The 27582-nt window shown below is 46.2% G+C and overlaps 1 protein-coding gene across 1 annotated transcript in view; it reads left to right on the plus strand.

Annotated features, from left to right (window-relative positions):
- LOC139382482 (arginine/serine-rich coiled-coil 1) overlaps positions 1-27582 on the plus strand; it is a 179677-nt gene that overhangs the window by 49904 nt on the left and 102191 nt on the right. Inside the window, exon 5 of the mRNA XM_071126559.1 lies at positions 23616-23652. Within this exon, the coding sequence (XP_070982660.1) occupies positions 23616-23652 (37 nt within the window). The remainder of the gene's footprint in view (positions 1-23615; positions 23653-27582) is intronic.

Here is a 27582-nt window from a genome sequence, read left to right on the forward strand (position 1 = left end):
GACACTGACTTGCTAGTTGACTTTTGTGCATTTGCAATATGTTTAAATGGAGAGGGACCATCACCAAAATGGCATTCTGAAATCAACACAAAAAATGGCATCACCATAGTCTCCAGACTGTGCCGAGTTCAACGAGACGCCCCGCTTGACCGTAGCTCGTTCTGAGTGCAGCGAACTTGAAAAAAAGAAGGCCCAAAATGAAGCCTGCCCCACAATGTCATTTGATTTTGGGTGGCAGTGAGAGAACCGTTAGGGTGAGTAGAAAAATTCCACCACAGGAATGTTCCTAAGGTCCTCCCGATCCGTGCAAGCCTAACCTTGACCGTGTGGCATTAACCCTTAATAGTTAAAAGAAGGTGTTTACATTTTGCATTGACTTCTCTCCCCATAGGAATACATTGCCTGCACTCCTAAATTCAACCTGAAGGCTATATGGGTTATGAATGCCGTATGAACCTGTCTTCGGTACCAGTCCATCAGGCCACTATGAGATCTACCTGTGTTGATTCTAAGCTTCCTGGACCAACCGGAAGTGGTTAAAATCACCCTAAAAGTGTTTACCCATACCCTGCCTGCAGTTTGATAGACATAGTGCATTCAACCCTGTGTAAATCAGTCAGTTCTTAACGTAAGGACTTAAAACTCAGGATTCTGTAAAAGGATATGTGTTGATTTATAGCTTCCTGTGCCAACCGGAAGTGCCATAATTGGTGTCTCAGGGGCTGTTTCGAGGGGTTAAAAAAGTCTGATCTTTCCAAAACTTCATATGTGTGATTAGGCAACCCCCATGAACTGTAAATCAGTCATTTTTCCCCCAAAAAATCAAAGGAAAAAAAATCACACTAAAACACAACTTGGATGGAGGGACGTATTGGGGTGCGTAGAGACAGACAGTGGCTGCAATAGTTAGCTTTGTTCGAGCTAAAAAAGAACCGTCAGACCTAGAGTTCCGAAACTTTAGAAACCTGTTCTAGACCTCCGGTCGATGGTGCGTGGTGAGTTACGTGGCTCTAGAAGGTTCTCGGACCGAGAAACAGCCTCGTGCATTTGCAATACCTTCAATTCATTTTGACCATTACGAAAATGACGACGTTTAGAAAAGTCTCAGAGACGCAAGGCTAGGTGCATTGAAACCGGCTCGGCCCATAGAGACGGACCCCAACGTTTCTGTCTGATAGCTCGTTCAAGGACCCCGTAGCAAGACATGGAAAAAAGTGGATTTTCAGCACCAAGCACCAGGGTTTTTCTCGGACACCAAATGACCTATCGAGCCGAAACTCGGGATTCGGGGTTGCCTCACATAGGCTTTCACATAATGTCCAAACTGGACCCGCAGCTAGAACGTAACTATGTGTTTTACCTTTTTATTATGTTTTAAACTGAAGGCGCTGTGAATTATGGGCCTGCTCTGACATATGTGATAGTTGGCTTCTAAATGAGTAGGAAAAAGTGGGTTTGGTGTCAATTGATATCAGTTTGGTGTCATAATGACATCTAATTGACTGATGGACACTGACTTGCTAGTTGACTTTTGTGCATTTGCAATATGTTTAAATGGAGAGGGACCATCACCAAAATGGCATTCTGAAATCAACACAAAAAATGGCATCACCATAGTCTCCAGACTGTGCCGAGTTCAACGAGACGCCCCGCTTGACCGTAGCTCGTTCTGAGTGCAGCGAACTTGAAAAAAAGAAGGCCCAAAATGAAGCCTGCCCCACAATGTCATTTGATTTTGGGTGGCAGTGAGAGAACCGTTAGGGTGAGAAGAAAAATTCTACCACAGGAATGTTCCTAAGGTCTTCCCGTGTGGCATTAACCCTTAATAGTTAAAAGAAGGTGTTTACATTTTGCATTGACTTCTCTCCCCATAGGAATACATTGCCTGCACTCCTAAATTCAACCTGAAGCCTATATGGGTTATGAATGCCGTATGAACCTGTCTTCGGTACCAGTCCATCAGGCCACTATGAGATCTACCTGTGTTGATTCTAAGCTTCCTGGACCAACCGGAAGTGGTTAAAATCAACCTAAAAGTGTTTAACCATACCCTGCCTGCAGTTTGATAGACATAGTGCATTCAACCCTGTGTAAATCAGTCAGTTCTTAACGTAAGGACTTAAAACTCAGGATTCTGTAAAAGGATATGTGTTGATTTATAGCTTCCTGTGCCAACCGGAAGTGCCATAATTGGTGTCTCAGGGGCTGTTTCGAGGGGTTAAAAAAGTCTGATCTTTCCAAAACTTCATATGTGTGATTAAGTTGTGTGATCATTTTTCCCCAAAAAAATCTAAGGAAAAAAAATCACACTAAAACACAACTTGGATGGAGGGACGTATTGGGGTGCGTAGAGACAGACAGTGGCTGCAATAGTTAGCTTTGTTCGAGCTAAAAAAGAACCGTCAGACCTAGAGTTCCGAAACTTTAGAATCCTGTTCTAGACCTCATGTCGATAGTGCGTGGTGAGTTAGGTGGTTCTAGAAGGTTCTCGGACCGAGAAACAGCCTTGTACATTTGCAATACTTTCAATTCATTTTTTGCATCACGAAAATGACGACATTTAGAAATGTCCCAGAGTCGCAAGACTAGGTGCATTGCGAACGTCTCGGCCCATATAGACAGACCCCAACGTTTCTGCCCGATAGCTCATTCAAGGACCCCGTAGCAAGTCGGCAGGGTAGCCTAGTGGTTAGAGCGTTGGACTAGTAACCGGAAGGTTGCGAGTTCAAACCCCCGAGCTGACAAGGTACAAATCAGTCGTTCTGCCCCTGAACAGGCAGTTAACCCACTGTTCCCAGGCCGTCATTGAAAATAAGAATTTGTTCTTAACTGACTTGCCTGGCTAAATAAAGGTAAAATAAAAATAAATAAAAAAAGTCATGGAAAATAGTGGATTTTCAGCACCAATTAGGGTTTTTCTCGGACACCAAATGACCTATCGAGCCGAAACTTGGGATTCGGGGTCGCCTCAGCTAGGCCAACACATAACATAAGAAATGGACCCGCAGCTAGAACGTAACTACGTGTTTTATGGTTTTCTTATGGTTTGAACCGAAGGCGTTGTGAATTTTGGGCCAGCTCTGAAGTATGTAATAGTTGGCTACTAAACGAGTTGGAAAAAGTGGGTTTGGTGTCAGTTTGTATCAGTCTGGTGTCAGAATGATATCTAATTGACTGATGGACTCTTGTCCACTTGACTCTTGTCCATTTGCAATATGTTTAAACAGTGAGGTACCATCACCAAAAGCGACATTCTGAAATTTACCCTAATGAGCGATTGAGATGACCCAGAATCACTGCAAAGCCATCCCGAGTCCACCGGGCCAGTCAATTTCACATTCCTGCAGGATTTTTATAGCATGACAAATTCGTGATGGTACCTGCCCATTAAAACATATTGCAAATGCAGTGACTTTGAAAAAGTAAGGAAACATGAACAAATGGACATAATGAAATCACCATATTTTTATTTTTGGGTTACCAGTTGCACGTGCATTTGCAATATGATTCTATAGTGAAAAAACATCACCAAATGGACATTCTGAAATCTACCCAAACGAGCGATTGAGATGAACCAGAATCACTGCAAAGCCATCCCGAGTTCATCGGGCCAGTCAATTTCACATTCCTGCAGGATTTTTATAGCATGACAAATTCGTGATGGTACCTGCCCATTAAAACATATTGCAAATGCACAGTGACTTTGAGAAAGTAAGGAAACATAAACAAATGGACATAATGAAATCACCATTTTTTTTCCTTCCGGTTACCAGTTGCACAACAATGCATGTGCATTTGCAATATGATTCTATAGTGAAAAAACATCACCAAATGGACATGATGAAATCAACACAACGAGTGATGGAAATGAACAACTATCACTGCCCGGCCATCCCGAGTTCATCAGTACAGTCAATTTTGGCCCCCCCAAAAATAGACTTTTGACTTCCTATGAAATCATATTGCAAATGGACAAAACATATGCCTTATGCACAAGTAAAAAAAATAATAATAATTATGATAATACAAGTTGACAAAAGTATAGTTTGAGCAAAGTATAGTTTGAATTTTGAGCATGCCAAATTTGTGATGGTACATGCCCATTGAACCATATTGCAAATGCACAGTGACTTTGAAAAAGTAAGAAAACATAAACAAATGGACATAATGAAATCACAATTTTTTTATTTTTGGGTTACCAGTTGCACGTGCATTTGCAATATGATTCCATAGTGAAAAAACATCACCAAATGGACATTCTGAAATCAACACTAACGAGCGATTGAGATGAACCAGAATCACTGCAAAGCCATCCCGAGTTCATCGGGCCAGTCAATTTCACATTCCTGCAGGATTTTTATAGCATGACAAATTCGTGATGGTACCTGCCCATTAAAACATATTGCAAATGCACAGTGACTTTGAAAAAGTAAGGAAACATAAACAAATGGACATAATGAAATCACCATTTTTTTTCCTTTCGGTTACCAGTTGCACAACAATGCATGTGAATTTGCAATATGATTCTATAGTGAAAAAACATCACCAAATGGACATGATGAAATCAACACAACGAGTGATGGAAATGAACAACTATCACTGCCCGGCCATCCCGAGTTCATCAGTACAGTCAATTTTGGCCCCCCCAAAAATAGACTTTTGACTTTTGACTTCCTATGAAATCATATTGCAAATGGACAAAACATATGCCTTATGCACAAGTAAAACAAAAACAAAAATTATGATAATACAAGTTGACAAAAGTACAGTTTGAGCAAAGTATAGTTTGAATTTTGAGCATGCCAAATTCGTGATGGTACATGCCCATTGAACCATATTGCAAATGCACAGTGACTTTGAAAAAGTAAGAAAACATAAACAAATGGACATAATGAAATCACAATTTTTTTATTTTTGGGTTACCAGTTGCACGTGCATTTGCAATATGATTCCATAGTGAAAAAACATCACCAAATGGACATTCTGAAATCAACACTAACGAGCGATTGAGATGAACCAGAATCACTGCAAAGCCATCCCGAGTTCATCGGGCCAGTCAATTTCACATTCCTGCAGGATTTTTATAGCATGACAAATTCGTGATGGTACCTGCCCATTAAAACATATTGCAAATGCACAGTGACTTTGAAAAAGTAAGGAAACATAAACAAATGGACATAATGAAATCACCATTTTTTTTCCTTCCGGTTACCAGTTGCACAACAATGCATGTGCATTTGCAATATGATTCTATAGTGAAAAAACATCACCAAATGGACATGATGAAATCAACACAACGAGTGATGGAAATGAACAACTATCACTGCCCGGCCATCCCGAGTTCATCAGTAGAGTCAATTTTGGCCCCCCCAAAAATAGACTTTTGACTTTGACTTTTGACTTCCTATGAAATCATATTGCAAATGGACAAAACATATGCCTTATGCACAAGTAAAACAAAAAAAAATATGATAATAAAGTATGACTAAAGTATGTTGATAAAGTTCTTATACATGTGTAATTGACACAAAAATCGAAAGAATTTCGAAAAACGGTCCAGAAAGCACTTTTTTAAGGGGTGATAAGTTTTTGACAAAAAAATCATTTTTTCAAAATTTTGCTTTTGGATGTTGACTTGGGTTGCATTTCCAATATGAAAAACCCCGGTGGAGCGCACTGTTGGATTTTTGAAGTGTTACAACTGGCAATTGCCATATGGCATTTGCAATATACTTTGCATGAATCAACGCCACATTGGGTGGTATTGGACATCGTGTATATGGTTTGTCCAATGCCAATATGTTGCCATTCATTTTTGTCCAATTCAGGGGGGTATTCCCTTACAGACGTAATGCTTGGTATTCAGGTCAAAGAGTTCAGTGTTATTTTCATTAGACCAGAGAATCTTGTTTTTTATGGTCTGAGAGTCCTTTAGGTGCCTTTTGGCAATCTCCAAGCGGGCTCTGTTTTACCGAGGAGTGGCTTCCGTCTGGCCACTCTACCATAAAGGCTTGATTTGGTGGTGCTACAGCGATGGTTGTCCTTCCGGAAGGTTCTCCCATCTCCATAGAGGAACGCTGGAGCTCTGTCAGAGTGACCGCTGGTTTCTTGGTCACCTCCCTGACCAAGGCCCTTCTCACCCGATTGCTCAGTTTGGCTGGGCGGCCAGCTCTAGGAAGAGTATTGGTGGTTCCAAACTTCTTTCATTTAATAATGGAAGGCCACTGTTTCCTTCAATGCTGCAGGAATATTTTGGTACCCTTCCCCAGATATGTTTCGAAGCTCTACAGACAATTCCTTTGACCTCATGGCTTGGTTTTTGCTCTGACATGCACTGTCAACTGTGGGACCTTTTATAGTTAGGTGTGCTCCTTTTCAAATCATATCCAATCAATGGAATTTACCACAGGTGGACTCCAATCAAGTTGTAGAAACATCTTAAGGATGATAAATGGAAACAGGGTGCACCTGAGCTCAATTTAGAATCTCATAGCGAAGGGTCTGAATGCTTATGTAAATGTGATATTTCAGTTTTTATTTTATTTTTACATTTGCAAACATTTCTAAACCGGTTTTCGCTTTGTCATGATGGGTTAGTGTATGTGTTTAGGGATAATAAAAATGTAACGTAACGAAATGTGGAAAAAGGGAAGGAGTCTGAATACTTCCGAATGCCCTGTATGAGATGGGCTAGTGTAGTTTTGACGCTAGGGTGTTCTTGTTGTTCTTCATCCTCCCCCCTCCCCAACTCTTTCTTTCTTCATGACCCTGTCTCCCCCTCGCTAACTCTCCCATTCACAGCTAGAACTTTTGGAGGGAAAGTATGAAGTTGATAAATATTATGCATGTGATTCAGTTCCCTAATCAACAGAGACATTATTCACCTACTTCTCCTTATGTATATGTTTGCTAGTGTAGACAGACGTCAGACATCGGTCTAGGGGAGCCCTTTTCGGACAACGTCACCATAACACACACACACACACCGGTTTTATTTCCCTAAGGAAAACACAGGACCAAGTTTTAATTTCACACAGACATATATCAAATTGATAAATGAAGCAAAAGCTGGTGTTATGACACCTGACAACTTCAGTGAGTGAGCAGAACACACACTTGTACACACACACGCGCACAGGTACTCGTACGTGCACAAACACACACACACTGCGTACACACACAGTCTGGAGTGTTTGGGCCTTCTTAGTGGTCTATGAATATCAGGTACACACCCCATCCCAGGTGTTGTGTGTGTTTGTTAATCTGTGTGCGAGTCTGCACGACACACACACACACACACACACACACACACACACACACACACACACACACACACACACACTAGAGGATCTGAGTCGTCTTTTTACAAGGTGCCGCCTGTGGGGATTAGCACGTTCTATGAATGCAATCAGCCATGAGCTGGGTGGCATGCAGAATTATTAACAAGCTCTGTCTTTTAGGTGTCAACACGCGTGAGTTACTGCAACACACACAGACACAGACATACACACACACACAGACACACACACACACACACAGACACACACACACACACAGAGCTTCAGAGAGACTGAGAGGGACCGAGTCCAGCTCCCTCCTCCTGTTTTCACGTACACTACTTTGTGCATTGAATTGCATGTAGGACACCAAATATGACTGTGTGTATGTAGGGTTGTTTATTTTTACATTGACGTTTTAGCCATTTAGCAGAGCGACCGTTAGTGCATTCATCTTAAGGTAGCTAGGTGAGACAACCACATATCACAGTCATAGTAAGTAAAGCTTTTCCTCAATAAAGCTACTATCTGCAAAGTCAGTGCTAGTGGGAAAATACATAATTTAAAAAATATGAATACATTTTGGATGGGGGTTGGAAGCTGTGAGTTATTTAAGATACTCTCCAGAAAGGTAGGGTTTCAGACATTTTCGAAAGATGGGCAGGGACTCCGCTGTCCTGTCCTTGGCGTGCCAAGACGGAGAACAGCTTAGCTTTGACTGGGCTGTGCGGGCGCAGCCCTCCTGTAGGGGTGGGAGGGCCAAGAGACCAGAGGTGGCGGAACTGAGCGCTTTGGGTTGGGGATGTAGGGTTTGAGCATTCTCGTTCTCCCTTTAGTAATATGGCACCACCACGACATTGTACTACTGTCCAACCTGCCACACAGCAACACTGACGCCTCCCTCTTTTCTCTCTGCCACTCTCTCCCTCTCTCTCCCTGGTCATCTAAAAACAACACTAACCTAATGCCTACTGTCGTCTCGCACAGACTCATTCTCCTTATCTCTCTTTCTATTATTTTTTTACACTCTACCTCTCTCTCACCCCCCCCAACATTCTTTAATTAAGTATCCTCGATTGTCTTCTTCAAATGTATCAATTCTAATAAGACAAAGATGACACAAAGTCCCCTGTCACATGAGCAGGGATAATTAGCGGCAGTGTTTGAACACGCTAAGGCTAATTGGTTATTGTGTGATTGTATGGGAGGGGAGTGACAGGGCCCTGGTTGGCTGCATTAGTGAAGAGGGACTTCCTTTCATCGTATTTCTGTGTCATTCTTATACTGAAAGAGGGGCTGTCATTTTTATTGTAGGAGAAATGGGGGGAAAAAGAAAAAGGGGTTGAGGTTAATGAAGGTTGTGGGGGTAATACGAGAGAGAGTGATACGTCTGCTTTGTTGAGTTTATCTCCCGACCAACAGCCACGTATAGGCCTACTCCTAATCTCCATGACGATAGAGGGGAAAAGGACTGGAAAACGTCTTTCCTCTCCCAATCCACTGTATAGCCTATACTCTACTGCAGTAGGTTAACAGGCTTTACAAAGACTTTCTTTAGACAAGAAAAGAGATGCATAAGGAAAACGTGTATATATTTTTGGAAATGTTGGGAAAAAACGGGGGCAAGAGGGATGGAGGACACATTGGCCTAAACCACTAAACCAAACAGGCCCCCCCACCTCTCTCACTCTTTCCCTCCCTCTCTCCTGCTGCTGCCTAGCTAGTCTGCTGTCAGCTGCAGCCGTCTGGCAGGAGAGCCCGGTAGCGACAGGGGCTATACCCGTTAGCCTCTCATTTGCATAATCAATATGACAACCTTCTTTTTCTGATGCAAACAGGATTTGGGCCAGTGGAGGTGTCGGCTGGACGGCGCGGCGCGTCAGTCATGGCCTTCTTTAACCCTAATTAGATTAGGGTGATTATCCCGGCTCTCCCTTACAAGTGTACAGCCAGGATAAGTGGCCCCAAAGCCTGACTCACTGTGAGTGGGACGGGTGGGGGCCCGACGGTCTGCAGGACCGAGAGAGACCATATCGCGCCTCAGCCTTATTGTTATTCATATCATCTGGACCTAGTCGATGCCTTTCTCTCTCTCCGCGGTGCATGCACTCAGCAGGCACCGTAAGTCTCTATTTTTCTGTCCGTCGGTCAGAAAGACAAAACAATATGGCCCCCGAGTGCTGCTCAGTCACTCAGCTGTGCAGGCCTGCTGGGCTAAATCAGGTGTGTTTGTGAGTGTGTGTACTTCCACAAACACACATGCACACAGAGACACACAGTAGGCCTGAGGTTAGTGTATTGTTTACCTGACATGGGAGAGAGTGAGTGGCAGAAAGGAGGGGAGGGGGGTGTCGGTGTTGCTGTGTGGCAGGTTGTCCAGTAGAACCATGTTGGGGCTGCCAGATTACTGAGAGGAGAAGGAGAATGAAAACTCCTCGACAAGGGGCCCCAGAGGGCCTCGGGCCTGCACAGGTCAGGAGGGAGAGAGAGAGAAAGAAAGACCGAAAGAGACAGAGTTAGGGAGGAAGAAAGAAAGAGACAAGAGAGGCAGAGAGAGCGAGAACAATGGACTCGGCAGTAGTCATCAACACAGCCTCTCAGGCAACGGCCCCAAGCAGACACCAGGCCAAGAACACCTCTGTTCAGGGACCTCCTCTTTCTCTTCTACATCCACACCGTCACATCCTTTCAGCTCCCAGTTGATGTTTTCTTTATCGGTTGCCTCCTTTTGTCACGTTGTCTCCATCGTGTGTGTGTGCGCGTGTCAGTGCGTATTGTACAGTACATACTAGGCCTGTGTGTGTTCGCATGTCAAGGTTTGTGTTTGTGTGTGTTAAGGTGCGTTAAAGATATTTGCGTGCGTATGCTGCCTCAGCAGATTGCTATTCCCCCCTCTGCCCCTGTAGAGAGTCATATGAGGGCGTAGTGTACAATTGAAGGGAAACTGATTACTTGTTAACTCCTGGCACTCACCGGCAGCCTGAAATAGAAGCCGAACAGTGGGGCCTGGTTTGCTAATGAATTAGAGTCCTCATCCTCCACTCCTTCCTTCCCTCCCCTCCTTTTTCTTTTTTCCCTTCTTCCTTTTTTTTGCCAAGATAATCTTTTTATATTCTGCCACGACAGATGCTGTGCTCGGTGCACCATTGTTCCCCATCAGTTTTTGGGGTCTGCGACGTACGCAAGCCAAAATATTTCCACGTGTGATTTCAATACGACGAAGCATCCCCTCCGCTCCTCTTCACCGTGCGCGTTCTTCTTTGTGTACGAAAAGTGTTTTCAATCTATGGAGTAGTTTTTTTGGAGGGAGGACCAAATGTTTGGGAGAGAGAGAGTGGCATTGTTTCTCATTCCATAATAGGGAGTTTTTTTTTCTCCTGATTAGGCAAAGTTTCTAATTGAGGCGACATGAAAAGGACTCTGGGTATTGAAGGAACCAGGGAGGGGATTGATTGCGCGCTTTCTCTCTCTCTCTCTCTCTCTCTCTCTCTCTCTCTCGCTCTCGCTCTTCCTCCTATCTTGTCTTTTTTGCTCTTTGTCCTTCCTGCTTCCTTCTCCCCATCCTTTCCTTTAAAAATAAGTGCATTTTCTATAAAACATTAGCTTTATATTGAAACTCCATCCAGCACCAGTGAGATGGAGCCAATGGACTGATGTAGTAAAGGAGTCTTGATGCCTGGGTTTATTCTCTCTGTGGCTCCGTGGCCTGGGGTGAATAATGTGTGATTTGGTCCAGGGTTGAGTGTTTAATCAGTGGCTGCCCCCATCTCAGGTGTTCAGTATTTGTGTAAGAGAAAAGGAGAGCCGCACACTCTAGAAGCTCAGATGCAGTAACTGAATAACCTAATAACCAACGCTTTGGTAGACAAGCTGTCTTCATCAGGGTATAATGACGAACACTGCGGGTCACTGGTTTATATAGTGTCAAAGGACACACGGGGGGGGGGGGTTCTGTAATCACGGCCCGGTGTGGCTTGATATCATTGATTCATTTACAGATATAAATAGAATGTATCTTGTGATTTTGCTATTCATTGTAAATGTTTCTGGACCAAATTGTGTCTGTGTTCGTATGCTATCAATTTATGTTTTTATATGTTCTATTTATATCTGTCAATTACCCAATGATATCAAGCCACACCCGGCCATGATTACAGACACCCGTGACTCTGCTGGCCAGCACTTCGCCTAAACAGGTGTGCGCTTCTTTCGCCTCCAGATTATTGTGCAGTATTTGTGTGACACAGTGGCTTTTCAATGGGGCTCCACTGTGACTGTGATGGTCTCCTACAGTGCATTCGGAAAGTATTCAGACCCCTTTACTTTTTCCACATTTTGTTACGTTACAGCCTTATTCTAAAATGGATTAAATAGTTATTTTCCCTCATCAACCTACACACAATACCCTATAATGACAAAGCAAAAACAGATTTTTTGACATTTTGCTAATTTCCTAAAATACTAGAAACACTGGGTTCGAGTCCAGGCCCTGTTGCAGCCGACCGCGACCAGGAGACCCATGGGGCGGCGCACAATAGGCCCAGCGTCCCCCCGGGTTAGGGGTGGGTTTGGCCGGCAGGGATGTCCTTGTCCCATCGCGCGTAAGCGACTCCTGTGGCGGGCCGGACGCAGTGCACGCTGACTTAGTCATCAGGTGTACGGTGTTTCCTCCGAAACACATTGTTGCGGCTGGCTTCCGGGTTAAGTGGGCATTGTGTCAAGAAGCATTGCGGCTTGGTTGGGTTGTGTTTCAGAGGATGCACAGCTCTCGACCTTCCTCTCCCGAGTTCGTACGGGAGTTGCAGCGATGAGACAAGACTGTAACTACCAATTGGATACCACAAAATTGTGGAGAAATAAAAACTTCTGTCAGGTTGGATGGGGAGCATTGCTGCAAAGCATTTTCGCGTCTCTCCAGAGATGTTTGATCGGGTTCAAGTCCGATCTCTGGCTGCGCCTCTCAATGACATTCAGAGACTTCCCCCCGAAGCCACTCCTGCTTTGTCTTGGTTGTGTGCTTAGGGTCGTTGTCCTGTTGGAAGGTGAGCTTTCACCCCAGTCTGAGGTCCTGAACCTGCTCCAAAGCGCTTTCATCAAGGATCTCTCTATACTTTGCTCCGTTCATCTTTGCCTTGATCGTGACTAGTCTCCTAGTCCCTGCCGCTGAACAACATCCGAACAGCATGATGCTGCCACCACCATGCTGAAACGTAGGGATAGTGCCATGTTTCCTCCAGACGTGACAATTTGTATTCCGGCCAAAGAGTTCAATCTTGGTTTCAGCAGAGAATCTAGTTTCTCATTGCCTGAGAGTCTTTAGGTGCCTTTTGGCAAACTCCAAGTGGGCTGAGGAGTGGCTTTCGTCCTTCTGGAAGGTTCTCCTATCTCTACAGAGATTGTCACTCTGTTAGAGTGAAAATTAGGTTCTTGGTCACCTCCCTGACCAAGGCCCTTCTCCCCCGATTGCTCAGTTTGGCCGGGTGGCCAGCTCTAGGAAGAGTCTTGGGGGTTCCAAACTTCTTCCATTTAAGAATGATGAAGGCCGCTGTGTTCTTGGGGACCTTCAATGCTGCAGAAATGTTTTGGTACCCTTCCCCAGATCTGTGCCTCAGAGTTCTGAATACTTTCCGAAGGGAGAGGGAAAGAAGAAGAGGGACAGGGAAACACTAGCCTCCTGCGTCATTCATTCGGATAGACTTCCTTGTCTATACTGTGTTCTATGATCCACCAGTGCCTCAGTTACACTTACAGGTAGTGATTAGAAGGATGGGAGTGTATGGAGAAACTAACGAGAGATGAGATGCTAGTATAGATGATGAGAATGATGGCGATATTGACGACGATGATGATGACGAGAAGGATAGTGATAATGACAATGGTGATGATGAAGGTGACCAGTTTGACCCTGGAGCAGTTGTCATAAGGCTATGATCCTGCTTTATTATTAAGCAGCGCTCCCCTCATCTCGCTGAACTATTAATGTGCTGTGAACTATCAGACATTACCTGAGTGGACTGCCAGGTCTCCCCTGGTAACGCTCTCTCTAACCCTCTCACTGACCTGCTCACTCTTAAACGCCCTCTCACAACTCCCTCTAACTCTTACTGTTAACTCGCCACTCACTCATTCACTCAATTAATCAATAACTCAAACAAATTATATTGGTATCATTTTTTTCAACTGTAAGCTATAAAAAAAAAAAAAAAACAGACAGTCACATACTCACAGTCACATATGTATAACCTCCCAGTAATTTATTGGGTAAACCCCCCCCTTATTGACTGCACTTAACCCTCTTTTTTGGAGCAACCTAAAGTGGAGAATGGGTTATCCCACTTTTAATGGAGTTATTTTGGGGATGATGCTTTGTTGTTGTTGCTAAGAGAAGTACATTGTGTCCAGTGAGCTTGGAGAGAGGAGGTGTGACTCTGTGTCAGGGGGGTGGGGGCACACTGATCTGATTTAAAAACATTAACTGAGTCCCAAATGGAACCATATTCCCAATATAGTGCACTACTTTTGACCAGGACTCATAGGCCTCTGGTCAGAAGTAGTGCCCTATAAAGGGAATGTGGTGCCATTTGGGATGCTCCCTCTGACTTTTGTCTGTGCTTCCATTGTAGAGGGGAACAAGTGACGGCCCCTGCTCCGGCCCTACCATTCATTATCTTAGCCCCACCATCCCTTCCTCCTTCCCCTATCTTAACAGTTTAAACAGGAGGGGGATACCTAGTCAGTTGTACAACTAAGAGCTACTATCTCTCTGTGTATACGCACAGGAGTACAATTTAAATTGGTGGGGACCTATTCAAGCGGAGCTATGGAGATGACAATCAGGTATTGAGAGCAGAGTCGTTCATATCTTATTGTACAGTGACAGCCTAGTACCTCCTCTAGTCACTGTATTCCGTTCAAACCACATGCGCGCACAAACGCACACAGACACCGTTAATTCACCAACATGCTGCCGCCACCGGCATCAGACTACTTGAATGTGAGGAGGGTGTTGATCAGTGGACCCTGCGTCGGTTGGATAAGCCTCCTCTCCGTCTCTCTCTCTCTCTCTCTCTCTCTCTCTCTCTCTCTCTCTCTCTCTCTCTCTCCCCCCCATCTCTCTCTAAACATTCCCGCCGTGTTTATCAGGTGTCTAACAACATATGAATGCTCAATGACATGCTTGGTTGATGAGGTGCGACGTCGCCCTGACTGATAATATGATGACTTCTCCTACATACCGTCACCCACTCCTCTGTCTTTTTCTGTCTGTCACCCTCTTTCACGCTTTCGCTCCCTCTCGTTCTCTCCCTCTCTCTCATTCTTTCTTTCTTTCTCTCACTTTATTTCTGTCTCTCTCCTTTAACACACATTCCCGACATCTGTTAATCAGGTGCCTAACAATATCTCTCTTTCCTCTGATATTTGACAGCAGTCATCTTACCCACCCCCGATTCATTTTCTAGGAGCTGTCTCTCTGCGTCTGCCTTCGTGGAGGGTACCCCGTCTTGTGGTGACAAGTTTATTGCTTTTATGCCTTGCTTGGTGATGCATTGGTACCTTGTGGTTACTCTGTGTGGTGGGTTGTGTAGTGTTTAACTCCTGGTGAGGGGAGAGTGTGTACGAAGTATGAGCAAACTTCTACAGAGCTTTGAATCAGCTATACAGGTGTGTGTGTGGCTTAGCTTTCTACTGTTTGGTTAGTTGCGAGGGGCGTGCACTGTCCTTGTCATACATGGGTGTCCGTATGATGCGTTTTATCTTCCTAATACGTGATGTCCTCATATGATCCAAGCTGTCCTCCTAATACATGATGTCTTTACACAGATGAGCTCTGAACTAATGGACGCCTCTGTTACCCCTCTGGAAAATCCAATGGCTTTCCTTCCTTTGCACCTCAAGTCCCTCTGTTGCCTCCATTCACTCTGACTCAAGGTATTCATCTCCGCCAGGTCAATTAGAGGGAATACGTGACAAAGAGGAGAGCGAGGTAGATGTGGGAGAGCGAGGTAGATGTGGGAGAGCGAGGTAGATGGGGGAGAGCGAGGTAGATGGGGGAGAGCGAGGTAGATGGGGGAGAGCGAGGTAGATGGGGGAGAGCGAGGTAGATGGGGCAGAGGCAGAGAGAGAGAGATGGGGCAGAGAGAGGGAGATGGGGCAGAGAGAGGGGGCAGGGGCAAGAGAGAGGGAGATGGGGCAAGAGAGAGGGAGATGGGGGAGAGAGGGAGATGGGGGAGAGCTAGGTAGATGGGGGAGAGCGAGGTAGATGGGGGAGAGCGAGGTAGATGGGGGAGAGAGAGGGAGAGCGAGGTAGATGGGGGAGAGCGAGGTTGATGGGGAGAGAGAGGGAGAGCGAGGTAGATGGGGGAGAGAGCGGGAGAGCGAGGTTGATGGGGAGAGAGCGGGAGAGTGAGGTTGATGGAGAGAGAGCGGGAGAGCGAGGTTGATCGGGAGAGAGGGAGATGAGGGAGAGCGAGGTAGATGGGGAGAGAGAGGGAGAGCAAGGTAGATGGGGGAGAGCGAGGTAGATGGGGCAGAGAGAGGGAGATGAGGGAGAGCGAAGTAGATGGGGGAGAGAGAGGGAGATGAGGGAGAGAGGGAGATGAGGGAGAGCGAGGTAGATGGGGGAGGGAGAGCGAGGTAGATGGGGGAGGGAGAGCGAGGTAGATGGGGAGGGAGAGCGAGGTAGATGGGGGAGGGAGAGCGAGGTAGATGGGGAGAGAGAGCGAGGTAGATACGGAGAGCAAGGTAGATGGGGAGAACAAGGTAGATGGGGAGAACAAGGTAGATGGTGAGAGAGAGAGAGAGAGAGCGAGGTTGATGGGGAGAGAGAGGGAGAGCGAGGTAGATGGGGGAGAGAGAGGGAGAGCAAGGTAGATGGGGAGAGAGGGAGATGGGGGAGAGAGAGGGAGAGCGAGGTAGATGGGGAGAGAGGGGGAGAGCGAGGTAGATATGGGAGAGCGAGGTAGATGGGGCAGAGAGAGGGAGATGGGGAGAGCGAAGTAGATGGGGGAGAGAGAGGGAGATGGGGAGGGAGAGAGGGAGATGGGAAGGGAGAGAGGGAGATGGGGAGGGAGAGAGGGAGATGGGGAGGGAGAGAGGGAGATGGGGGAGGGAGATGGGGGAGGGAGAGCGAGGGAGATGGGGAAGGGAGAGCGAGGGAGATGGGGGATGGAGAGCGAGGGAGATGGGGGAGGGAGAGCGAGGGAGATGGGGGAGAGAGAGGAAGAACAAGGTAGATGGGGAGAGAGAGGGAGAGCAAGGTAGATGGGGAGAGAGAGGGAGAGCAAGGTAGATGGGGAGAGAGAGGGAGAGCAAGGTAGATGGGAAGAGAGAGGGAGAGCAAGGTAGATGGGGAGAGAGAGGGAGAGCAAGGTAGATGGGAAGAGAGAGGGAGAGCAAGGGAGATGGGGAGAGAGAGGCAGAGCAAGGTAGATGGGGAGAGAGAGGGAGAGCAAGGTAGATGGGGAAAGTGAGGTAGAGGGGGAGAGAGAGGGAGAGCAAGGTAGATGGAGAGGGAGAGCGAGGTAGATGGGGAGAGAGGGAGAGCACGGTAGATGAGGAGAGAGAGGGAGAGCAAGGTAGATGGGGAAAGTGAGGGAGAGAGAGGGAGAGCAAGGTAGATGGGGAGAACAAGGTAGATGGGGAGAGAGAGGGAGAGCGAGGTAGATGGGGGAGAGAGCGGGAGAGTGAGGTTGATGGGGAGAGAGCGGGAGAGGGAGGTTGATGGGGAGAGAGAGGGAGAGTGAGGTAGATGGGGTAGAGCTAGGTAGATGGGGGAGAGCGAGGTAGATTGGGAGAGAGAGGGAGAGCGAGGTAGATGGGGAGAGAGAGGGAGAGCGAGGTAGATGGGGAGAGAGAGGGAGAGGCAGGTAGATGGGGAGAGAGAGGGAGAGGCAGGTAGATGGGAGAGAGAGGGAGAGGCAGGTAGATGGGGAGAGAGAGGGAGAGGCAGGTAGATGGGGAGAGAGAGGGAGAGCCAGGTAGATGGGGAGAGAGAGGGAGAGCCAGGTAGATGGGGAGAGAGAGGGAGAGCCAGGTAGATGGGGAGAGAGAGGGAGAGCCAGGTAGATGGGGAGAGAGAGGGAGAGCCAGGTAGATGGGGAGAGAGAGGGAGAGCCAGGTAGATGGGGAGAGAGAGGGAGAGCCAGGTAGATGGGGAGAGAGAGGGAGAGCCAGGTAGATGGGGAGAGAGAGGGAGAGCCAGGTAGATGGGGAGAGAGAGGGAGAGCCAGGTAGATGGGGAGAGAGAGGGAGAGCCAGGTAGATGGGGAGAGAGAGGGAGAGCCAGGTAGATGGGGAGAGAGAGGGAGAGCCAGGTAGATGGGGAGAGAGAGGGAGAGCCAGGTAGATGGGGAGAGAGAGGGAGAGCCAGGTAGATGGGGAGAGAGAGGGAGAGCCAGGTAGATGGGGAGAGAGAGGGAGAGCGAGGTAGATGGGGAGAGAGAGGGAGAGCGAGGTAGATGGGGAGGGAGAGCGAGGTAGATGGGGAGGGAGAGCGAGGTAGATGGGGAGGGAGAGCGAGGTAGATGGGGAGGGAGAGCGAGGTAGATGGGGAAGAGAGAGGGTGAGCAAGGTAGATGGAGCGAGAGATGTAGATGTGGGCTAATGTTGCTGACAACCAGCTCTATCCTCCTGCTCTATTGCTCACATGTTGATTTTGTCCACCCACACCAGACGCGATCAGGACCGCAAAGTTGAAATGTCAAAACGAACTCTGAACCAACTATATTAATTTGGGGACAGGTCGAAAAGAATGAAAAATGTATGGTAATTTAGCTAGCTAGCTTGCTGTTGCTAGCTAATTTGTCCTGGGATATAAACATTGGGTTGTTATTTTACCTGAAATGCGCAACGTCCTCTACTCTGACAATTAATCCACAGATAAAACGAGTTTGTTTCTAGTAATCTCTCTTCCTTCAGGCTTCTTCTTCTTCTTTGAACTTATTTATTTATATATTTATTTATTTAACTTATATGGCAGTTGGCAACCAACTTTAAGGTGCATTATCACCACCGACTGGAGTGTGGACCTCAGTTCGTCTTTCAATCACCCACGTGGGTATATGCTCCTAAAGACCAATGAGGAGATGGATCAGACGGGGCTTGCAGCGCGTCAAGCTTCACAAATAGAACTAAATTCTATTTTAGCGCACGGCTACGCAGACGATCGTTGGCGCAGCGCGGGTGCAATGATTGAATAACATGTATGTGTACATTACTTTTGCAACGCGAGTGGTGTGGTCCAGATCTTCAGCCTCTCAGCCCCCAGACAGACTCCTCGTCATCCCTCTCTCCCTCCAGCTGATGAATACACCCGACATCTCCAATTTGCTAATATTGACCGACAGCAAAAGGGCCGAGCATTAAATGGAGCTCTTTCTAACGCGTTGACTTGTTTGTCCTCTTTTACTTCATTAAGTAGGGAAAAAATAATGACACTTTTTACGGGAACAAACACAGGACCAAGTTTTATTTGATTTATTTATTTGTTCCTTTCCTTTGATGCTGTTGGTTTACTGATTTTGCGAGGGCAGCATGCTCTGTTGCCGGGGTTGCCCAATTTGGCGGTTCAGTGTCTTAACCGACTGAAGTGGGCAAACGCTCACCTTCGATGGCCACTGGCAAGCTGGAGAAGTGTGCTCTTCACGGATGAATCCCGTTTCAATTGTACCGGACAGATGGCAGACGTAGTATATGGCGTCGTGTGGGTGAGTGGTTTGCTGATGTCAACGTTGTGAACAGAGTGCCCCATGGTGGGGTTATGGTATGGGCAGGCATAAGCTACACAATGCCATTTGAATTCACAGAGATACGTGACGAGATCCTGAGGCCCATTTTCATGCCATTCATCGGATGCCATCACCTCATGTTTCAGCATGACAATGCAGAGCCATGTCGCGAGGATCTGTGCACGAATCCTGGAATCTGAAAATGTCCCTGTTTCTTCCATGGCCTGCGTACTCACCAGGCATGTCACCCGTTGAGCATGTTTTGGATGCTCTAGATTGACGTGTACGACAGCGTGTTCCAGTTCCCACCAATATCCAGTTACTTCGCACAGCCGTTGAAGAGTGGCACAACATTCCACAGACCACAGTCAACAGCCTGATCTATGCGAAGGAGATGGGTCACACTGCATGAGGCAAATGGTGGCCAAACCAGATATTGACTGTTATTCTGATCCATACCCCAATTTTTTTCTTAAGGTACTGTATCTGTGACAAACAGATGCATATCTGTATTCCCAGTCATGTGAAATCCATAGGTTAGGGCCTAATGAATTCATTTCAATTTGACTGGTTTACTGTTTTGAATTGTAACTCAGGAAAATCATTGAAGTTGTTGCGTTTTATATTTTTGTTCAGCGTAGTTATTGTGTGTGGCTCACGACTAATGTAGACGGGCTCATAAATAAGCTATTCAACCATATAAGAATATCTGCATGTTATTAGAATCCCACAGTGTTGCAAAATTCCATTAACTTATCCAGAAATAACTGAAGAACCGGGATTTCTGGAAAACCTGGGAATTATGAGAAAGGTGCCTGAATTTGCAACCCTAGTATGTCATACTGTGTGTGTGTTACGGTGGTGTGTCTGTGCCTGATTTAGTTTTACCTAAAGGGGAGGTGATGTTACAAGGTCACCCCTATACTATGTCTCAATGATCGTTATTAAAATAACATTAAACAAACCACTATGAAACATTCGAGACCGGTCAGAGCTCGTGCAGGGTGGAGTCCATAGTGCCAACACCTACCTCCCGCTCTGTCTTTCCAACACTCACTCTTTCTTTCTCTCCTATGTCTCCTTTCCTTCTCATCCTCCTCATCTGTCTCTCTTTCTTTCTATTCTCTCTTTCTCTCTCTCTCTCTCTCTTTTCCTCTCTTCCTCTCCTCTCCTCTAGTTTGCCTCCTGTGCATGTAGAACCAGCCACTTCCATCTCGGCGGCCCTGTGTTACACCAACATTACTATCTGCGCTGCCTCAAATACAAATTGGATGAACAGCCCCTGACACTTTTTCAATATTATTACATTAAACCAAGTGGATTTTGATTGATAACCTAATATTGGGCTAATGCAAAACATAAATCATGGCAGGTATATTAATTATTTAATATTGCAGGCCTAATTCAGAAATCGATGCGGCCGCGTTGAAGGCAGAGGGGGGGGCAGAGGGATGGAGGGAGACGGGGATGGATGGAGTGGTGAGGGAAGGAAAAAGCCCAGTAGTCGAGAGAGAGAGAGAGAGAGAGAGAGAGAGAGAGAGAGAGAGAGAGAGAGAGAGAGAGAGAGAGAGAGAGAGAGAGAGAGAGAGAGAGAGAGAGAGAGAGAGAGAGAGAGAGAGAGAGAGAGAGAGAGAGAGAGAGAGAGAGAGAGAGATGTTTAGAAAAAGAGATGGAGAGTGTTAAAGGGCCCTGTGTGAGTCCTCCTCTCTCTGTGTACTGCTTGTTCTGTATTCATTTGCCAATAACATGATCCTCCTGTCTTGTGTTTCCCTCTGGCCTAGAGGCCTCTAATGGAATGAGCTATCCCTTCGGTCTTGGGATGGGGGGGGGGGGGGGTTATTGATGAAGTCATGACAGCACTAGCCATTGAGAGGGAGAGGGGGGAAGGAGAGAGACTATGCCTCGAGATACAGTAGATAGACAGAGAGAGGGACAGATATGGAGGGGGAAAGAGCGAGGAGAGAGTAGGAAGACAATGAGAGTGTGGGAACATAATTTAACTGCGGCCCCAGCTCTTGCTACATGTAAAATTGTTTCCCGTTAATTGCGCTTCATTAGGGGATTACAGCACACTGTCACCGTGGTAACAAATGTCTGCCTGTTTCTTTCCTCCCAGGCAGCTCATGTATAATAAATGCGGGCAGTGTGTTACGGTCAATGTAATGTAAAAAAAACTAGATGACGGTTTTCTTAAGTGTTGACATACAGGCTCAGCCTGTGACTGGTGCAGGAATGAACAACTCGACTGAATTTTCTTTTTGTTGTGGAGGAGATGAGAAATCGCAGATTAGCTTTGTGCCACTTGGGGGGGGGTGGTATCGGGGTACCATCGTGATAATTAGGAGAAAGGTGGTTAGGGACATAGGTATGGGGGAGGGGGGGCAACAGGGTGGCAGAGAGAGAGAGGAGAGATTTGATTGAGTTTCCCTGCCAAGACGGCTAGTGGTAATTTTAGAAATGGTGTAGATTTACACTGTGATGCTGCTGGCTACATTAGGAGCTGAAGTCTGTCGATAAGCCTCTCTGTCTTTCGCTCTCTTTCTCTCTCCCTCACACGTGCACACACTCGCATGAGCACGCACGCACACAAACCGAAAGGCCTGCCATGGCCAGCGTATGGGTTGTCAGCAGAGAGGGGGGCAGTGCGGGGGAGGAGAGGGAGGGGGGAACTGTTTGCTTTCTCTTGATCTTTTGATTTCCTCTGCTACAATTTTGAAATGTGCCAAAAATGCATCTATTATTTACTGCCAATTTGCTCTTTTAAATCGACTGTTCCCCCCCCCCTCTCTCTCCATTCGGTGGATGCTGCTTCACTGATAATAATAATAATGCATACATTTTGATTAATTATTCCTCGGTAATAAGCACACCGTTTTCCCTTCTGTAGTGATAGGGTTATTAGCATGGCAAAGTTCAGGAGACGTCAGGGCAACACACACTCACACAGTCTGTCTGTCTGTCTGTCTGTCTGTCTGTCTGTGTGTCTGTCTGTCTGTGTGTCTGTCTGTGTGGGTCGATGACTTTCTGAGAGACACAAAAGGGGGAGGCTCCATGAATACTGACTCACTCACTCACTCGCAGGACCAATTTTGGTCATGGTTGCATCCCAATGGCATCCTTATCCCTTTATAGTGCGCTACTTTTGACGTGCATTTTAAAGGGAGTAGGGTGCCATTTGGGACAATGACTGTAATATTGATAGAGAACTGGGAGCGGCATAGGGGGAATTAGATCAAAGATTGTCTATTATATTGACAAGATATTTGAGTGACCACACAACAATGGAAATACATGTCCTCATAAATGGAAGTCAGGCAGGAAGAGGCATAGAGGTAGATAGACAGGCCATAGAGGTAGATAGAGCACCCATCTTTGTATCTGTGCCATTATAGTGTCTTTGACAGCATGGGCTGTGCGACTGAGGATTTGTCCATTTTAAAGTAGTAAATGTTCTTCTTCATTGGCTGATTGCTCCCATCTCATAGGAATCCCCACCCAGTTGACTACTTTTAAAATGGTGGAAGCCCTGAATTCCAATGTCCATGCTATACGGGTTATATCCATGATGAGTCCTCTATCTATCTCTATGACAACGGGCACAACTCCGATATAAAGTTGTTCTTGGGTATGTTGCCGAAATACCACTCATATCAGTGCATTCCTAACAACCTAACCATTACGGAACTTCTATTCGATCAAATAAGCCTCACATAGAAAAATAGCGCTTATTTGTTTCGATGACCAAATTTGGCACTGTCGTTGACCTCCATACAAAGATTCCGTGCTTCGTGGACAGATTTTAGGCGGAGTAAAACCTCTCGCTTCGTCTCTTCCTCTCTGACTGGATGTAGGGTGTTTGCTAACTTGTGCTTGCCCTTGTTCACTTGCAGTTGTCTTTTCTTACTCGCACGGATTTTGCTGATAGCCACTTTATTGAGGAAAGTTGACTTGTTATGACTATGATATGTGGTTGTCTTACACCGCTACCTTAAGTCGAATGCACTGACTGTAAGTCGCTCTGGATAAGTGCCTTTGCTCAATGGCCAGAATGTAGCCTGTAAATGTTCAAACAGATGAGATCAGGGGAAAGGGACAATTTCATGGAAAGTTACCTGTAACCAGCTGAGTATCATGTCTTGTACAGCAATTACTATACCTTCAGAATACACACACACACACACACACACACAGAGTATTATCTTTATCCTAATGGTATCACATTTTGGTTGCCCAGAGCGATTGTTTGTTCCCTGTGTGTGTGTGTGTGTTCCCTCTCTAACACTCTGTATTGAAATGATAGCATCGTCTCTGACAGAGAAAGACAGGCCTCCTTTGAAATGCTTCTCCCTTTAAAACACCAAATGAACAACACCCCTTGATAAACAGCAATTATGAACATTACACCGGTGATGGAAAGAGGGGGTTGGGGGGTGGGGTTAGGAGTGGGGTGTGTGTGTGTGTGTGCGCGTGTGTGTCTCTCTCGCTCTGTGTGTGTGTCTGTGCACGTGCGTGCGCATGCCTGTTGTAGCTTTTGTGTGATCCCTTTTTTATATTTAAAGAGTCGTAGCCCACACTTTATTTAACGAGGAGGAAATGTGTTCTTGTGTTGCAGGGACAGCACCTGCATCAAAGCAGCATTAGAACATCTGGTAAGTTCTAATTCCTGCTCCCTCACTATCCCCCTCGCTGTTCACAGCCATCTTTGATATCTGCATCCCAAATGAACATGCATCGGAATGGGCTTTGAATACCTCGAGCTGACAGATAGAGAGGGAAGGAGGGATGTAGTCAGGTAGGGGGGGTCACTCCCCCAGGACCTCTGGTTGTCCCCCCCCCCCTCCCACCCTTCTCTGTTTTTTTTCGGTCTCCCTTGGTCTTTTTGTTATGTTTTAAATTACTCTTTGATGTGGGGTTGAAATGTGTGCGGGAGGGGAGAGAGACTGACATTTTTTCGCCCTCTTGACGTTGGTGATGACTTGATGAGGCACATTTAACTCGGTCTCCCCTCTCTCTCTCACACACACACACACACACACACACACACACACAACACACTCCAATGTACCTTTCTCACATTTCATCAGTTATCTCATTGAATGTCTTTGCGTTTTACATATTTTGGCAGTACTTCCTTGGTACCTATCCTTTTCTCTCTTCCCCTCGCTCTCTCTACTTTCTCTGTTTTTTCTCTCTCTCTCTCTTTCTCTCTCTCTCATATGAAGTATATACATGGGGCCGCTCCGGTGCGTCAGTCGCTCCGGTGCGTCAGTCCCTGAAAAGACCCCTGGGACGGTTCTGAAAATTTTATGACCAACATCTCTGGGATTCTTCTGTTCTCTCTCTATTACCGGGGTCAGAGTGCCATGCAACAAAGTGAAAAGGTTTTCCTCTCTTTTTTGGGTGGGAACGAACATCAGATTCCAGGTGCCTTTTTTTCTCCATTTTCCTGATGATGGTGGGATGAATAATAGAAATAGGTCAAAGGGGGTGATGGCACTCTGGATGTAAAGCCAGTCAGAGTCAACTCCCTTAGCCTAGAGTAGCCGTGCTCCCTGCATACTAAACCACCGCCCCGCATTTAAGGCACCATCCTACGCAAATTACCCACAATATGAAACGTAAATGTTTTTTTTCTCAATGACCCCCAGCACCACGAAAGCAGATGACCCCAAAGCTAGATTCTAGGATTTACAGATGATTTAGGGAAGCAAACAAACTTTAGCGACATTGCTAATCATAAAACAAGTGCCCCCAAATTCAGCCATGCAAATTTACATATTCCCTAAATCCCTAATTGTTTTTTTTTTGAATGGTTTTGTGATAGTACAGTGACGAGGAGACAGGAAAGGTAGAATAATTAGTCAGAAGGGATTCGAACTGGTTAGCCTAGGCTTGGAGTACACAGGCCACATCCCTAATTCTGTTGGTTGGTTCATGGTGCATGTCTGGGTGTGTACAGTTTGTGTATGGTCTGTGTACTTATTGTGGTGTTGTGTCAGACACTCAGCCCTCCCAACTAGTTGAGGACACTAGCTCACTTGAGAGAGAAGAAAGGAGGGAGAGATACATAGAGATGGAGTGGGATGGAAGGAAAGAGAGGGAGAGGGAGGGAGAGACGGTGAGGGAGGGAGAGAGAGACGGTGAGGGGGAGAGAGATGAAGAAAAGAGGAAGCGAGAGAGATGGATAGACGGTGAGGGAGAGATGGAGAAAGATAACAGTTGGCAACACCATGTAACAGAGTGTAGACTGGAGAGGGTGGTGGACTAAAAACTCCAAGAATATTTGATTTACTTCATCGGTAATATCCTCTGTTTTCCTTCACCTGCCTCTACACCCTACCTTCTGCAGTGAGAAGTTATGAGTCCCGCTCCTCTGACTGAACGGGAAAATCAGCAGAGATGAGGACGAGCAGGTGGGGGGGGGCGCAGGCAGGGAGGTGGTCATTGATTTACTACTCTATAAAAGGACTGTGTGAATTATTCAAAAGAAGATTACATGCATAAACAGCAGGAATCAATATGGTCGTTCCCCAAATGGCACCCTGTTCACTTTATAGTGCACTGCTTTTGACCAGGGATTCCCTATGAGCCCTAGTCAAAAGCAGTGTTAAGCAGGGCACTATATAGGGAATAGGGTCAATTGGGGATGCAGCCTCTGTGTAGGCACTTTTGCATTTAGGTAAACAGGAGGTAGCTAGCTATATATTCCTAATGTAAAGACCAGGCTGTCTCTGGTTGGCTTGGCTGGACAGAACTCCGCTATATGGCTGATGGATTGGGCTGCATAGACCTCACAGATCTCTCTGTTTTCAAAAGGCAAGGCTATGTCATACAAACACATGCATGCACACACACACACACACACACACACACACACACACGATTAGCACCAACTGTATCTTATCCTTTTTTTCTAGACCACCAGAGTGGTTTGCCCGTATGACGGCATTACTTTGAAGAGCTCTAACGGCTTATTGACCACAATGGGACCACAGTAGGATCACAATAAGAGCACAGTGGGACGTCAGGCCTCTGGTAATCAGACCTGTAGAGTCCAGCCCCAGATGCTGGAGGATAATCTGTCTTTAGAGGTGGTGGGGGCGAGGCTCTCAGCAGTCGGTCAGTCAGACTCCCTCTTGACCCTGACCCAGAGGTCAGAGGCCATGGTGAGCTGGACCTAACCCCCAAGAGGGCAGGGATGGAGACAGCCACAGCCTGGCTGTGTGTGTTTGGGTGTGGGGTGTCTGTGCGTGCGTGCGTGCGCACAGCCGCACACACATGTTTTTGGAGTTACCCATAAAAAAGGTTTTCTCCACAGTATCGTGGTGTGTGTGTGAACAAACTCCAGCAATGCTACAGTGTTTGTGTTTTAGTTGACCTTTTAATGCCAGAGCCTGATTTTTAAGACACTAATCATCACACGCACGTGTGTTCTGCTTGTATTTGCAACTGTATTTCAGTTCCATTTCCTGCTGGATATTTGAAATATATGTGAATATTGAATGTGTGTGTGGCTTATTTATGGTGGGTGTTTATGTACATGGATAGATTGTGCTCCAGTCGTCAGGAAAGCCGGGATGTGTGGAAGTATCTGATTACGATTCGGGACAGAGGACAGTAAATAAAATCCTGTCCCCTTGGTGAGGGGGTGGGGGTTTGGTGTTATAGCACCCTTTGGCACCCCCCTCTAAATGTACCCCCATGAACAACAATTTATCATCCCCTCAAGATGTATCACTGTTAAGAGAAGAGCAGATGGTCATGTCCAAAATGATTGGCACCCTCCATAAAGATGACCAAAAAGACTGTATAAAATAAATCACACAAATACTTAGCTATATTTTACGCAAAAACAAAATGGGACCATTATATTATTTTATACTAATACAATTGCTGAGAGAAAGAGATTTTGTTTAACAAGTGATAAAACAAATTCTCTGAAGGATATGGGTCAAATGATAGCAGATACCCATAGACTTGCAGTCACTGCAAGAAGCAGAGATGAAAAAATGCTATCCACGAGTTCATCTGACTCTGGGCCTCTTTGCCCTTTAAACTCTTGTTTCCTCAGCTCTTTGTTGTCTTCTGGGCTCTGTGTGGAGGTTCAACTCTGATCAGGCCCTACGAGAGGCTATAGATGATGCACCCAAGTACACCAAACCAACCACCAGGATCACAGTCTTCTTCCAAACACTGCCAGAAACACATCCAGATCTAGCTGGGGAAAGAGGACCACTATAGGAAGCCGTATCTTGAATGCATGTGGTCCTTGTTCCCTTTCTTTAGAGCAGGGATGGGCAACTACAGTCCTCTGGGGCCTGGTTCGTGTCACTCTTTTGCCCCAGGCCCAGCTGACACACCTGACTCCAATAATTAACTAATCATGATCTTCAGTTTAGAATGACATTAGTTTAATCAGCTGGGCTTGCTAGGGATGGGGAAAAAGTGTGAGACCACTCCGGTCCCCGAGGACTGGAGTTGCCCATCCTGGCTTTAGAGTGAATCAGAAGAGACTCTCCGTGATGAAAGAAGAGATTAATGTACGTCCGCTTTATCCCCAACAGTCATCAGTTTTTTTT

The sequence above is a fragment of the Oncorhynchus clarkii genome, chromosome 24 (assembly GCF_045791955.1).
Source record: "Oncorhynchus clarkii lewisi isolate Uvic-CL-2024 chromosome 24, UVic_Ocla_1.0, whole genome shotgun sequence".
NCBI lineage: Eukaryota > Metazoa > Chordata > Actinopteri > Salmoniformes > Salmonidae > Oncorhynchus > Oncorhynchus clarkii.